This window comes from Pygocentrus nattereri, chromosome 25, assembly GCF_015220715.1.
Source record: "Pygocentrus nattereri isolate fPygNat1 chromosome 25, fPygNat1.pri, whole genome shotgun sequence".
In the NCBI taxonomy this organism is placed as follows: domain Eukaryota; kingdom Metazoa; phylum Chordata; class Actinopteri; order Characiformes; family Serrasalmidae; genus Pygocentrus; species Pygocentrus nattereri.
This window is the reverse complement of record NC_051235.1, coordinates 17433380-17449812: the sequence shown is the minus strand read 5'-3', so window position 1 is coordinate 17449812 and position 16433 is coordinate 17433380. Positions and strand designations below refer to the sequence as shown.

Genomic DNA, 16433 nt, shown 5'->3' with positions numbered 1-16433 from the left:
GAACGACAGCCGACGACATAGCGGGCTAGCTAGTTTAGTCATGCTAACCTAGAGGTGTTTATTTAATATAAAACAAACGTTACACAATAAATAAAATCATTCTTCACTTTCAAGAAAAAGAAAATTTTCAAAAGAGAGGTTTTATTACAAGTAACTTTATTTTGAAGTCATGTAGAAGGCATTTTCTTTATTTAGCAAAACTTCACAGTCAGACAAAACAGTAATTTACAGACATTATCCTCTTAATTTTGCTTCATAATGACATCCTCATGGAGGACAAGTAATGCCTCTCTAAGTCTTCAGATGCTCACAGTCACTTCTTGCCACGGATGTTTTTTAACCTGAGAGAGAGAGAGAGAGAGAGAGAGAGAGAGAGAGAGAGAGAGAGAGAGAGAGAGAGAGAGAGAGAGAGAGAGAGAGAGAGAAAGAGAGAGAGAGAAAGAAAGAAAGAAAGAAAGAAAGAAAGAAAGAAAGAAAGAAAGAAAGAGAAAGAGAGAGAGAGAGAGAGAGAGAGAGAGAGAGAGAGAGAGAGAGAGAGAGAGAGAGAGATCCAAATAAAGGGATTTCAATTAAAAATCCAGCAATGGCTCTGTCAGCTGTAGCCATGTCAAATGGTGTTTACTTGCATCCTGCATCAGTACCGCAGTGGTCCAAGACAGATTTGACACTTTACAGACTTGGAAAACCCCTCCTGATGATGCATTTTGAAAGTGTATGAAACATTTGAAAAACTACAGCTGCTTTTCTGGTGGTTTTTGAGCATGGACAGTTGTTTTAATGCAATAGGAAGGCACGTTCCTGTGAGGAACCTGAATCTTATTGCAACCATAGAACTGCACTATATGAAATAACTTGTCAGATGAGCATGACAAGCTGCCTGGCTATTTATAGATCACTGTTGCTGGAACCTCATATCTGTAAAATGAGGAAAATACATACTCTACTTTTAATGTAAGTCAATGGAACCAGACAAAGTCATTTTGGGTAATTTATGTTGGTCCATTCATCATGAAATCTACACACAATGTATAGGAGAGCAGGTATTTTCAAATTATGTTACAAACTGAAAAATTACAATAATGGAGATACAAGGTTTTGTTCCAACAGCAGCGATGTGTTGTGTTACCTTAGGTTGTCTGTCTAGCTGAAAAAAACAAACAAAAAAAAAACTGGGAAAACCAAACCAAAAAAAATGTCCATTTTGTGCTAAATGAAGACAGAAGTGCTGTTTTCTTTACATTTTTGTTTGGCAACTGATGCAAAAGTTGCACTAATGCCAGCTTGATTGTGTTTATTAGCAGTACTGCAGGGATTTCCAATGATTTGTGGTGTGCGTTCTGGGTATTATAGTGGGAGAACAGTGATGATAAACATGAAAACACTATAAAACTGTGAATAATGTAAATCTGTTGAGGCTGAGGAATATAATGCTACACTACAGAATACTGCACGAGTGCTCTAGTTTTAGGCCTGAATGCCCCAGTAAATAATCCAAATAATGAACATAAGCACATAAACCCACCTGTTAAAGTTCAGTAAATTATAACACTTGAATGACTAAATGACTGGAAACAGACTGAGGATAATACCGTAAAAACTACTGACCTCTGTAGCAGGTCTTCTGCGGATACAGCTCCCAGCTCATCATCACTCTCAGAGTCAGTGTCGTCTGAGCTAATGTCCGTCTCCTCCGCTTTCTTTTTCTTCTTCTGCTTTCCTTTATGCTTGTGCTTCTTACTCTTCTTCTTATGCTGAGAAAGTGGAAATGAAATGAAATAAATGTTAGAGAGATAGAATGTGATGAACAGAAACCCATCCATGTTACCATGGAAACAAAGGCCTGAGCATGAGTGCTGGAAGTACCTTTTTCTCTTTACGGTGTTTATGTTCTTTCTTGGCTTTATGCTTGTCTTTGCTTGGCTTTTTCGGCTTCTCCTCCTGCACTAGTGATGATGAGAATACTTGCCCTGATAGGAAAGACAGGGACAGATGTAAAGCCTTAATCCTTCCACACTGATCGTAAAGCAAACAACATAATATTTGATCAGCAGGAATGGGACGAAGCTTCATTAATGCCTGGTAGCACAAACAAACAACAGTTGGAGGGGATTAAGCTAAGGCTATGTTCAAACAGCTAAATAAAGTGTTAAGCAACCCAGCAGCTTTCCTTGCTTTGGCAAGTTTTTAGATTTATTTAATTGTTTATTCAGCCTCTAACTTTCATGCACAAGTTACTGGTCTGTAAAATTTGAGGAGGTTACTTTTGGAAGGGTGCTACTTGTCTCCATCTGAACTACAATGACTATTTGACCTTTTTTCAAGCAAATGCAAGAAAAAGTAATAAGCAAGGAAAAGAGGTAACATTTATTTGACTATTGGAATGCAGCCTAACTTAGTTGTCAGTGCTGGGACAGAGAAGTTACCAACCAGGAGGAGGTAGTCTTGGTCCAAACTCCTCACTGTCAATGTCTCCAGTCCGTACAGACACATCCTTCTGCTCTCCTTCCTCTGTAAGAGGCTTAGGTTCTGAAAAGTGTAAACAAACTTAAATGAATATATAGGCTGATACCAGTTTAACAGAATTCTTCAGCATTTTCCCATCTAATCTGTTGCGTCTGCACCATATGCTGAACTAACAATCACTTCAACATATTTCCCAGTATTTAGTTAAGAACAGAAAACCTGCTGACTCCAAATAGAAGCTGAGTTGAATGAAACAGCTTTGTTAAGACATTCTCATGTTGGTCTTATCTAAAGCCCTGTATTTTCAAAGTATAAGTGCTGTAGTTTACAATTCGGTTCATAAGAGTCACATTTTTTTTCACAGAATGCAGCAATGGCCAGTGGCTCCTATTATAGTCTGAGCAATATTATGGTGAAAACTGCAGGAGTGTTCTTTTAATTTCAAAACAATAAAAAGGAGTTTGTAATTTCCCTCCCTCCAACAGCAATTACCTTTTGCGGTACTTAGACTTGATGTGGGAGGATCCGGAGTTGAAACAGGCGAGGCATCAATCTTGACAGTTGGGACGACTAGTATGTGTGTCTGGGGCTCCACTGCCTGGTCTGCCTCATCACCACTCTCTTCCTCAGATGAAGAGGAGCTCTTCTCATCAGAAGAGCTGGCAAAGATGGCCTTGAATAAGTCCATTGGCGGTCTAACCTCTTCCTCTTCCTCCTCCTCATCTTCAGTCTTCTTTGCTGTCTGTTCAGTCAAAGGCCCAGCTGTTGTAGGCTAGATAAGTGATATTTTAATAATTATGCAAAATAAGTACCTAATACATGAGGGTATGAATGCAGTCATCCTGCTATATCTTGATGAACCACTATACATGCACAGTCCATAAATAATTAGTTGAGCAATAACTTATCATGACTTTCTTTTCTTTCTTTAAGCCACAAGATATGTGCCAGTTGTATGGCAGTGCATTTCAAACTATCTTTTAATTTGCTATAAGAAACTGAAATAAAGAATCACAGCTCACTCCGGTCTTGATACTTACTTAAGGTGTGTTACAACAGGGAAAACCAAATCTGTACAATGCAAAGGGGCTCTAGGTCCAGGATTATGAATTGCTAATCTTTAAATATACCTCAGCAGTGACGGAGACTGCAGGGGTTATAGCCGTGCTTGGCTGGTCTTGCTGTACTGCGGTCACTTCACTACGAGCCTCACTGATGAATCTGCTGAGTGGGTCTTTAACCTGTGATTCCTGGCCAGCTACATCCCACCTAGAGCGTTTGCCAGAGGGTGCAGGGGAGGGTGCCAAGGTGGGAGCGACAGGTGCGGAGCTGGAAGAAGGGGCAGTCCCGTCTATTACAGACAGGAAGTTGAACACGGAGAACTTATCCCGCTTCACTTTGGGCTGGCCCACTATACTTGAGCTGTCAATTATAGAAAATAAAGAGTGAAGAAAGTCATTTTTATCAGTGTAATTCACACTCTACATACACGGTCCCTAAAAAGTATGTTGACATTCTGTCTATGCAAGGAAAAATACCTGCAAAAGGTTTTGTAAAGATAAAACGGTTATTTACTTGAGTTTATTTTTTAGGTTTAAAGCAAACTCAGCATAAAGTTCAAGAAAGTCGTCTTTGATATGAAGAAAATGTTTTGTTTAAATAATGGTTTTCCTTGCCAAACTTGCTAAAAGGAAATTTTTCAGCCTATAAAACAGTTTAAACAGCTGAAAGTTGCAAATGCTGTAAGTGCCAACATCACAACAAGGGGATAAAACGTGTGATGTTTGGCATTATTTTTAAGGAAAACCATTTGTAAGTGTTTCCATCAGGCCTGCGGTTTTTACAAAAAAAAGGCAAGATCTAAAGAGATCTAAAGCTTTTTAAAGGGTGACAAAAACTCATTTATTAAAAGCATTTTGAAAAACTTTTGCAGGCAGTGTGCCAACCTGTCACATGAAGTATGAAGAATTGTTCTGATTTATGCCAGAATGCTAATTACATGTGGTCCTTTTATTTATTGCACAAATGAACACATAGTTAAACTGATGAGTGAGTGTGTGTGTGTGTGTGTGTGTGTCTCACCCTGGGTAAGGATCAGGGACATTAAATCTCTTGCACAGCACTTTATCTGGATGCCACTCGAAGGTGTCTCTGGTGAGTTTTCCAAACATCTTCATGTTCACTGCTGCTTGCTTATCATCCATATCATTCTGAGAGAGCAGATACATATGCAGAATACATAGTATCAGACCACCATCTACTGGACAGCATTTATAAAAAGAGAAGTGCAAACAGGAGAAAAAAAAATGCACAGCAAAAAGTCATCAATAAAAAAAAATGTTACTTGCCAGGTGATTTGACAAAGTAGTGTTGATATTTATTACTGCATCTCACTACATCACAGGCGTTGAAATTAGGCATACACAATGATATCAGAATAATATTAGCATTGGCAGAAATTTGCTTAAAAAGTACTCACCTTGAACAGATACTTACATTTGACTGATAATTTGAACAAACTATGCTTAATACATGTTTATTCTACCCTGGAAGAGCAGAACACTGAGCCTGACACTGGGCTACTATGCTATCTACAATGTATTCATTTTACCACATTTGTAATCCAAAAGAAATAGATGTTATATTAATCCAGATGGATCTGTTCCCAATTTCTTGATGTTTTTGTATCAGCATTGACAATTATTCCCCTTAAAAATACTAGATATTGATTTGGCCCACAATTCATCTAACGGTGCATCCCTGTTTGAAATCAATGCTTTCAGTAAAATAAAACCAATTTGATAGGAGATGTATAGAATGTTTAAATATGCTAGTTCTGTGCTTCTTTACAACTCCGTAGGAAGCTGTAAGAAATTAAGAAATTTTAGATATGTTCCAAAATCCAAAATGATGAACACAGCTGTAGATGATTTAATAATTAATATGCACAATGCCCTCTGTTGCAAAAGTTGCAAATCAAATCTCAAAGCAGACAACTCCACAAAAAAATGTTTGCCAATAGATATTTACAGTATATTATTTATCATTTCAAAACTTATTGTTGTCAAAATACTTCTAGTTTATATTTGTAAACAATATTTGTGAATAGTCCATAAGCCATTATTGACATAAGGCAACAAAAAATATTAAACTGAGAAGCGATTCAAGACTGACACACAGAGCATAATAATGCTAATATATGAGTATAATAGTGTGACTTGCTGACCTCCTGATCTCGTGCCACTTCCACTTGGTCTGTGTCATCCTCATGTTTGCCACGAGTGAAGCGGGAGGAGAGTAACGAGTTACTCGGCTTATACAGCACAGCAGCCCGAATAAACTCATCCCTCTCTCTTCCTCTCTCCCACTCAGTCATCAACGGGTCCACACTCAACTCCAAAGCATCTGAACGCATCACACACATGGACACACATGCAGCACAATGGTTAGGCTCACTTTATCCTTTACACAGAGTTAATAAACAGGAGTTAAAATTGTACCTGAAATGCATTAATCACTTAATTAAATGAAGAATAATGAGCAATGTTTAAAACGGCACCAAATTATCATAATTGGGTGTTTCTGCAACTACGGGTGCTTTTAGGTTTTCGCAGCGGATTTTTGGATATATGGTCAGGTTTTTAGCATAAAGCTAAAAAATATTTTAGTAGTGTCATAATACATTACATACAACATGGTTGTACATTGATTGTTCATGTAATTTATGAAGCATTAATTGGTGGCAAAATACCACAATTTGAATTACAAAATTACGCCTTTTGATTGATACTACTTTATACATGATAAATTAAAATACATACTGTTGTTGTTCAGTCATTTATGTAATTTTTCCTATGTCTGTTCCACAATTTAGATGTTCTTTACCTGATACTGACCATTTTTTTCCCACAGCCAAACAAACCTATTTTGAGGAAAAAAGTTACAGCTATACAAAATACATGTTTGTATTCACAAAATTCACAGAATTTGCTGAATTTTCAAAAAAGCAAAGTAAACATCATCTTTTCTTATTTAGACTTTTAGCATGTCTTTGCCGTAACACTCCTAACTAATGTTTCGTATTTTTGTATCTTACAGCATCTTACCTCAAGGTAAGAAATCTTAACCTAATCAGTTGAAATCGACAGTCAACTGTCATGTCCGTTACCTAGCAACAGATCATAAGCGCACAGCTGAAACATAAACATGTAATCGCAGTAATCTAGTTAGTTAGCTTGCTAGCCAGACAGCTAGCTACCATTACTGACAATAAAAAGGTCAAACAAAACCACTTTCCACTAGCTATCAGCGAACGGCTGGACTCAACACGTTCAGCTCTGCTTCCTCATTATTCGCCAACATCCCTGTATTATTTATTTTTTCATCAACATTGGGACATCAAAAATGGGACAATGAAGATTGTGTCTGCAGTGACTGGGATGAAAAAAAAACACTGTTAGAGGGGAAAAAAACAAACTCAGTCAAAGAACCGTTTTCTATGTAGGTAAATGTAACATCATTAGTTGTAGAGAACTATGCTGCCAGTCACTTCATAAAACCATAGAAATTAACGCTTAAAAACAGACATTAAGACACCGCCAGGGTTAGGACAGTTAGCTAGGGCAGAACTAATGAAATCTTGTCTAATTAGGATGTTTCTGTGATACTGTTTTCCTATCTAGAGTTAGGATGAGATTATTAACTTAAGAGCTGTTACTCTTGAGATTGCTCCCGCCCTAATTTGAGTCCTAACTTAAGTTAACTTAAGTTGTGGTCACTAAATAGATAACATTTCAGAGTTAAGAAGTTTCTGTAATGCAGCCCCTGATCACTGAGGAAGGATTAGAATGACTAACGCATGAAGTCAAATGCAAGTGCAAGTTTGAACAACCCAGTCAAATGACATTTTGTTGATTGTCAAAGTGAAAATAATTTAACAGATCCTCTTCAAAGAACATGCTTAAAATTAAACATGCATCATTCTGCACATTTTAGTGCACAATTTCTATTTATTTGCAAAAAAAATAAATAAAACTATGTAAAATGTATATAAAATGTACATTTAAAAATAGGTAAACTTGTGCACAGGCTTTTCCCTAGGATAAATTCAGCAAATGAACAGTAATTTTGTATTAAAATGTGCAGAAGTGTTTTCTCTCTAGAGGATTTGTGCTCACTTTCACTTAGAAAAAAAAAAAAAAGAAAAAAAAAAAAAAAAAGATGTGATCGGTCTAATAGGCCCAATGTTTACACTTGAAAATAGCCTGAAAATCTAAAAATGCATTTCTTCATGATTATTCCATACCTTTATCTCCCTGCTTCAATCGGCTGATGTAGAGATCATAACGTGCCTGTTTCGCAGGGTTCTTCTCAAATGGCCTGAAAGTCTGGCTACCTTGAGCTGTGGGGCTGGACCAAGCACTGAGGGCCAGCTGGGCAGTTGCCCGGGACTGGATCTGCATCTCTCCCTGGGCAGCAGAGGGCTGAAGTTGGGCATGAGGGTCAGACTGAGGGGCATTAGAGGTGGACTGGAAGCGACTTGACAGGGCCTGCAGAGCGGAGGCTTTGGCTGCAGCCACAACCGCAGCACGGCCCTCAGTAGAGGACATGTCCCCCTGCACTTTCTTCTCTTCTGCAGCTTTACGGATTCCACTCAGCCTCTCTCTGTCCTTACTATCCAACAGCTCAAACACAGAGCTGGGGCCTGCAGAACACACATATTACGAAATCTCAAATCTGTCACACATTATTTGGAGAGCACACTTTAGATGCTTTGTAGGTACTTAACTTCCATTTAACTTACATTCACCTAATTATTTATTAAACTCATCTTCATTTTCTTTAACACTAAATCCATCCCAAAACCCAAACGCTAACCTTAGCATCAGCCTAAAAACTAAACCCCACCCTAGTCCTAATCAGAATCCAAATCCTACCCCTAATCCTAATACTGTAGACTGGCAAGAATCAGAACATCTGAATTTAACCAAGAAGGGCTGCACTGTACTATCAAACAAAGTGAGACATTCAAATCTGATTTGAATAGAATGTTTAGGTATGATCAGAATTATTTTTACAAATACAAGGAATAAACAAACAAACAGGAGGAACTTTTCAAACGGTAGTGGAACAAAGACAAAAATGCTTGAAAGGAACCTGAGAATTTGAGCACAAATGAAAGCACACAGTGTTGGAACTGTTTATAACTGATTCTAACATTTCAAAACTGATTCAGTTAAAGTACCATGCCTGATTGCTTCAACGATGTGCGGATAGATTTCTGCTCTCCCACAGACATGCAAAATTAATGAATGTCACACAATCCTGCTAAAACCACTAAATGTCTATTCTCAGATGGGTTGTATGCTAATTAAAGGTTTAATTTATTGACCAAATAATTTTGTCATATATTTTTAAAAGATTCTATTATGTACAAACGGTGTGCATGCCTTGTGAATGCAATAAACATAAATATTTTCTTTGTCAAACTTTTTTAATAACAAGTTCTAAGGTTTCATTTTGTTAAAAGGAATTCAATGTTTTTTTTAATCTGCATAATTATATGGTTAAAATAAAAACAAAGTAACAGACTGGTTTGAGGTGAAATGCTCTGTTCTAGGGTAACTTACTCAAAATTGTTAACAGAAGTGGTGATCAAAACCAGATGCCTCTAAAAACTAACTTAAGGGAGGCTATGAAATGAAATATAAAAGATATAACATGAAATGGTTCAGAATATTCTGTCTAATGCCTGACATAGTAATTTATGGTCGTTTTGAGAAAAAAATCGTCTCCAAAGAAATCCCAGGTTTAGTACTATTTTATCATTATCAATATTACATATTTAACTATACAAATAAAAAACATGTAGAGATTAACTGGAGGTTTTGAATCAACAATGAAATGGCTATATTTGCACAGTAGCCACTTTGCCCCTGACTCTTATCACCACTGTAAAGGAAATGACAGTAAATAGCATCTGTACCCTGTAGGGATGTTTCTCCCAGCATCTCTCTTCTCTGAGCAGAGTCCAGCATGTGGCGGCCCTGCTGTGGAGCATCCTGTGATAGCTGTCCATGTGAGGCCTGCAGTGCCTGTGCTACCAGTGGGCTGACAGAGGAGGTGTCCACCACTGGACGGAAATAATGCACTGGACGGTAATCTCGTGGAAGGTCCGGAGGAGGAAACACCTTATCAGAGATTATTTTCATGTTATTACAGCAGGTATTTAATGCACAATATTTCATAATAAAAGGGCCCTTACCATGAAAAACTGAATTTCTCATACAAGAGTATGGTGTAGTGTTTAACCATTATTATGTTTTTCAAAAATCAGCCCATTTCTGTATTTATTCAGATCACTGTCCTGTCTTTTCATACTGAAGTTTCAAGCACTGTTTAAACCCAGACTGTTTTTCAAAGAGGCCTAATATAGGACAGCCATTAAGTCATGTTTGGTGTAGAAAGACTATACTAATATAATCTGTTGAGCCTAGTGAATAAAATAAAATACAAATACCCTTTAAATAAATCAATTTAAAGATGCTCTTCAAATAAATCAACAATGTGTTATTAATTGATTTTCTGTAAATCAATAAACATACAGTTTTGACTTCTTTGCTTTTGGAACCCAGAGTGAAACCTTCCAGTATCTTCCCCACATATGCAGCATCTCTTTTTGAGTCTGTATAAAAGGCAAAATGAAATGTTTTCACCATCAAACATTAGTAAAAGACACCACAGCATCACTATTTTAATGTCATTGCTCTACATGAGAAAAGCTGTAAGAAATAGAGCGGAGGAAACTTTCCATGACTGAACTGACACCTGATTGACTGTAGCTACACAAGACGGGCCACATTGTTAGAAACCACTACTTTAGTAGGTTCATCCTGTTGGAAACTATAGCCTGTTATGCATCCTCTAGTCCCTTAACAATTTCTGTTACTGACCACAACAGAGCCCATCATGTCTATATAGTTTTAAATGATGGGTCAGTGCCACTGCTGTTTTGAAGAAACTCCACCTCTCAAATAACATCTGATCAACAGAGGATATGTGGTCAGAAACTGACTGTTACGTGCCGGCGTTGCACATATGTTTTTACCCCCCTTCTTTTTCTCCTCAACCTGATCAGGTACAGCTGTGCACATAATGGACTAATGTGGATCTTGAATGCTTGGCTGTGCTTTTCTCTCCACCAATCTGAATGGCTGATTTCTACTGAGGGATGGGCCTTGGTAGATAAAAGGACTCACCTGTGGCCAGTTATGAAGAAGAGAGCATTTAGCATGTTTGAGACTCGTAGTGGAAAACTGTTCTACTTTAGTTGTGAAGATGTAGCCAGTAACATGAGTCTCGTGTGTGTGTGTGCGCTCTCTCTCTCTCTCTCCTAACCCTCCCCTCCCCTCCCCTCCCCTCCCCTCCCCTGGATGGTAAGCGTATACATCTGTATAACTACAGATACCATGAATAACTGGGATGTAAAAAGAAAGACTGACCATTCTTCTTCCTACTGTACTGCTGCGGGGCAGTCCATCCATACAGGCCGTCTCCTGGCTCCTCCCCTCCCAGTATAGTGTCATAATTGGACAAGGCATCTCTGTGGTAGATATCATCATCCTCCTCCTCCATTGCTCCCACTCCAAATCCCTATATGCACACAATGACAATGGGAGAGGGCTAATTCATAAGCTTTGACTACTGTCTACTTACTTCATGTAAGTTAGTTCATGGTGTTAGGACACACTCTAGCTCAGACGGTGTCTACTTGTCTCTCACTCTCTGAGGTGGTTTTGGTATGTCTAGATAAGGGGAAGACTAAATCTTTAAAGTCCTAACTTGTCAATGTCAAGGTGGGCAACTGCAAATTAGGGCACAACGAAAGTGGCAAAAAATATTGCAATATCTAATATTGCTAATATCAAAGTAATGATCAACAAATGTATTTATTGTGCAGCTCTATTGGCAATCAATGGAATCATGTCAGTCAAGTGTTTTTCTTTACATCATCTAAATTGCACTGAGCAACATGTAGGGCTTCTTTTTTGTGTTGCCCCCATACCATAAATGCTGTTATTTAATAAGTGATTAAGTAATATCAGCCTACAAGAAACCATTGATTATAGTATATGGATGATTACCAGATGACAACTTAAGCAGTGTTGATTATTTCAGGGGGTAATACTAGTTAATGCCTAGACCTGGAACGAACAAACAAAAAAACAAACAAACAAATAAATAAATGGCAACATTTAGCAGATTTTAGTGCCGCAGTTGACTGCAACAGTTGGGAAAAACTGAACTCTTGATAAATAGTTCTGTTGACGGCAGTATGCTGCTGTTGCCACTAACAGTGGCCACATTTTATGGCCCTACTACATTAAAAGCAATAGAATAACCAGTTTGCCATGGTACATATACCATCATTATACAAACACATCACAATATATTGACACAACCAATAACATCAAAGTTAAATAAACATCTCCTTCAGACCACACCTGTCCTGTGATTCCACTCTTACGTTGTTTCCCCGCCTTCCTGTCTCTAACCAGACTGCTCATCCTTTCGGAGTCCAGGGTGAACAGGTTGATATGCCCCATCCCTGAACCACCACTCAGGGCCTGTAGAGGGTTCAGACCTCTGTAGCCCAGGCCATGGAGGTCATCTTTAGGGGTGAAATCCACTGGGATCACATCTTTGGGTGCGAAGGTCACATTCTCTGGGGCAAATTCATCATCATTCTATATAGGGAAAGCTGACAGTTATTTCTTGTAATATGGCTTTGTTATGAATACAAAAAAAATTTATTCACTCGTGTCATTTTTTTAATGTCTGCATAATTCAATCGTTGAGTGGTTTGATGTGAAATGCTTAATTGCAGAGAACACAATTTGGATTGGATCAACAATGCAAATACAGGCATTTTATTTACCATCCAAAATGAAGAGTAAACCTATGTGTATCTACATGGCCTATTTTGCTATATGTACCCCTAATCAAATGCCCTATTAGACCAAAACATGATCTCAAAACCTTTGCAAAAACAACATCTCAGGCATCAGCAATCATATTCAAAACCATTTCATGTAATAACTTTCTGTAAAGGGAGCTTTTAAGAGAACTGTTTAGACATCTGGTTCCTATCACAACTACTGTGAACAATTCTGACTAATTAAATGTCTCTAGGACCATTCCAAGACTTCTCTAGGACTACTTCACATCAAACCACTTCAAATGACTGTTTATACTGTAATCAATAATTACAGGGAAAATTTTTTGGGGGAAAAAAAAAAAAAAAATTAAAATCGATGGAATTCTCTATAATATCAATACGTGGATTTTCACTGTGAATTGTGCAAAGTTTAATTTCAGTTCTTGTAAAGAACACAGAAAATCACCATAACATCTTGATTTTATTAGTAATTAATCAAATTACTATCTTTTTTATCAATTGCATTGTCTAAAATGACAGGATTTCTTTAAATTCAGAAGCTTATAATCACCTCTGACTCTTCAGATCCACTGGGTGGCACAGCACATCCATAAACTCTGGCTTCTGTAACAACAAGGCAAACATTAAAATAACTTATGACATGCATATAAACATAAGACCTGACTTACAACAGTAATACAAGCTCTTAAAGGGACTGACCTGTGTCTTGTTTGCGTTGTCTTCTCTTCACCCTGGGTCCAATACCTTGCCCATCCCTCCAACCCATTCTTCTAAGCAGCTGGACCCCTATAGATGACCTACAATACACACAGCACAGAGTTCCAGCTTAATACGGACTATTCATTACATGTTTCCCGGAACACAATTTCTCATGGTGTGTCAAATACACCAAACATTACATCAAAAAGTATATTCTTCCAGTGCATCATGTACATTCCAACATTTTTTCCAGTTTAATTCACTGGGTTTTAGCATTACATAGTTAGACCTGATGCACTCCCACCTGACACTAATATTTGGATGCTCTTGAAGTCCTTTATTAGCCATTATGCTAGAATCAAATTCTTTGGTAGTTAAATACCTTGCAGGTGCGATCAGTTCTTCCAGTAGAGTGTCACCTGGAATAGGGGCAGCGAGGGAGCTAATAGCTTTGGCTTTATCCCGGATTTGATCTGGCCTTCCAGAAGCAAAGTCATCAGTGGTGGTGATCTCTCGTGGTGCAATACCATGCTCACTGAAATCCTTTAGTGAAAAGGAGACAATCCAGAACTAATTGTTAACCAAAAGCTAATCTAAAGTTGGCTACATGAGTACAAGCCTGACAACCAAGACAAAAAGATTTCATGATGAATTGACCAACAGAAATGCTCCAAAACCACTTGGAATAAAATCTCATTACATTTACTTAGGTTTAAAGTTAGGAAGGTTTTTGTCTTCTTTTATAAAGCTCTTTTTGGGAAAGTGATAATATATTAGTCTTGATGGCCCACGAACAAAAACAGCCTGTTTAAGGGATGAAGAGTGGTTGTACAATTGCAATGTAAACTAAATTACAACTGTTTTTGTTACCCAAATCTACACAAAAGTGGACCACATGGAAAATAAAATAAGAAATATCTAGGATATGGCGCCAAAGTTCAAACATTCTTCCCACCTTCAAGATACATAATCAAAAGGGAGGTTTCCTAGTCTTTGAACCTGAAAGTCTTGCTCTAGAGAGTACTGCGGCACCACTGTAAGAAGCGAGTAGGCATATTTGAAATTTGTAATGCAGCAATAATTAAAAGGGAATTCCATCAACTTCTCAAGGTTTCTGGATAATTCAGTCCTTGAGATGTATAGTGTCACTCAGAGTGGTTCGATGTGAAGTGATTTATTGCAGAGAAAAGCAGAAAGATTTCTTTACAGCAATGGTGATGGGAACCAGGGGCCACAATCCAAATACAGCCATTTCATTGACTCTCCAAAATTACAAGTGAACGTACACGTCTTCTGAGGTTTTGTATGTAATGCTGATGATAGTAAAATAGCAGTAAAGCTGAAAAAATATGTTTGCTTTGGGGACTATTCTGCCTTACAACGCCCTGTATGCACTATAAAATAAAGAAATTAAAGCCAAAACCTTTTCACTAAACTATCACAAACAATGCGTCAGACATCAGGCAGCATACATCTACTATTTCACCTAATAATTTCTATTACTTTGAGGGAGCTTTTTAGATGCATTAAACTCTTCAGACACCTGGTTCCCATCACCACCACTGTGAACGATTCTGACTAAGTAGGTTTCTCTACAATAGAATATTTCCCATTAACCCTGTCTGAATGGCTTTGTTTGCACCCCAGTCCTTTAATTGTGTAGAAATTTTGAAATTTTCCAGCATGCCCCATTAGGCACACCGAGTCCTAGGATGTACCTCCTCATCCATGAAGTCTTCTGGTCTGGCATTGTGCGTCTCTGCCTTCTGCTGTCGTGATGACACGAAGGTGGATGGAGACCAGCCTGCAGAAGCCCAATACAGTTTAAGAAATAAGGTCAATCAAAGATCTCAAATTTTTACCAACCATAGGAATACAAACAAAACGTGCTTGTATTCTTAAGAGTGGCTTCTGCTTACCTTCCTTGGACCCCACGGTGTTGAAGTAGCCAGCAGAGAAGCCACCAGTGAAGGCTCCGTGAAACCTCTTGTACCGGCCTTTCTCATCTTTGACCGTCTGGTCCTGCACAGGAATGGGCCTTCTGATGGGCTCATCTGAAAAAGGGCCAGAGCGAGGCGAGCAGGCAGAAGGTTATAAAGCACGGTTTATGCGCTAATCTCCAGCCCCCACAGTAAAGCTGGCGTCCTATTCGCCACGTTCTTGTTCCAGTGTTTCTGTTCCACCTTAAACGGCGCAGCAGCGACATTGTGGCGACTGACCGAGGCGCTGGAATGTAACTGCGGCACCGTTTTAAGGTGGAACGAGACCATTTGAACACGAAGCTGGCCTGACGAATAAGAAACTGACTCCAGCTTCGTGGCTGAAAGGAGTTGCGCGAGTCAAAGTCGCTTCCCTCATTCTGATTCCTGAAATGTTTAAACTACCACTTTACCTTCCTCCAGCGGCTCCAGAGGGGTCCCAAAAGTCACCAAGTCCTCATCACTCTCTCCGTCGGACGCCATGTTTACATGCACTACGGCGGCCGAGCAGGATCAGATACGGGCAAGAAGGCTTTTACATAGTGAGGAGTTTTAATGAGTACAAACGCTCTAAGATTTTTATTTTCATTCTTTTTTCTGTTTATATGACTGTGACCTGTCTCAAGAGTGTTTTAAAAGGTTAGAAGAACATACTGTCAATTGGTTAACGTTAATTACATTAAAGGTCATTTTGGTTAAGAACTGAATAAAGGAATGGTTTTGGGGTCTTTGGGCTGTATGGGCAAATTTATGTACTATTCAGAACAAAAAGTGAACCTACACACATCTTCTGAGTCTTTATATGCAAGTTTCGTAATGGATAAATAGACGTACGCGAAAAACCTTTGCTTACAACGGCTTGCACGTACGTCTCTGCTTTGAGTGGATAAAGACGTTTTAGACTAAAGGTTATTGTAACTATTGTAAAACAATGTCTGCAGCACCTACATTTGTCTTGTTTTGTATTTTTTTATTCATTTTAGTTCACTTCAAAAATTTGTGCGGGTTTATGTACCAAAAACTGCCCTCATTTATTTTTACACGTCCATTTTCAACCTCTCTTCACCCCTTAAAAGTACGGGCTGATTTTGTTACTGTTTCTTTAAAACTTATAAAATGCAAATGATGTCTGTTCTGATTGGCTGTCTTGGATTGTGCCTCATTCCAAAATATGTCTGGGATGAAACGCTTATAACATCAGAGTGAGTGGGAATGAGCACTAAACTGCTCTAGGCTGAACGTATACGTGTGACATCACAAACACAATTCACTAAAAAGGGCTGTTTTTTCAGGCTTAGTTTGGTACATTTTGAAACGTTAGCAATATTTTCAGA

At 38.3% G+C, this 16433-nt stretch overlaps 1 protein-coding gene across 1 annotated transcript; it reads right to left on the bottom strand.

Annotated features, from left to right (window-relative positions):
• Positions 1-139: 139 nt before the first annotated feature.
• Positions 140-15632, bottom strand: gpatch1 (G patch domain containing 1). The gene is made up of 19 exons (XM_037534736.1): positions 15513-15632; positions 15040-15174; positions 14839-14924; positions 13503-13663; positions 13121-13218; positions 12972-13024; positions 11967-12209; positions 10965-11115; positions 10068-10147; positions 9449-9653; positions 7769-8167; positions 5690-5868; positions 4546-4673; positions 3594-3885; positions 2956-3235; positions 2428-2526; positions 1864-1967; positions 1606-1751; positions 140-341 (listed from the first exon to the last, which is right to left on the bottom strand). The coding sequence occupies exons 1-19, from the start codon at positions 15580-15582 to the stop codon at positions 314-316; spliced, it is 2937 nt and encodes a 978-aa protein (XP_037390633.1). The 5' UTR covers positions 15583-15632; the 3' UTR covers positions 140-313.
• Between the last annotated feature and the right edge of the window lie 801 nt (positions 15633-16433).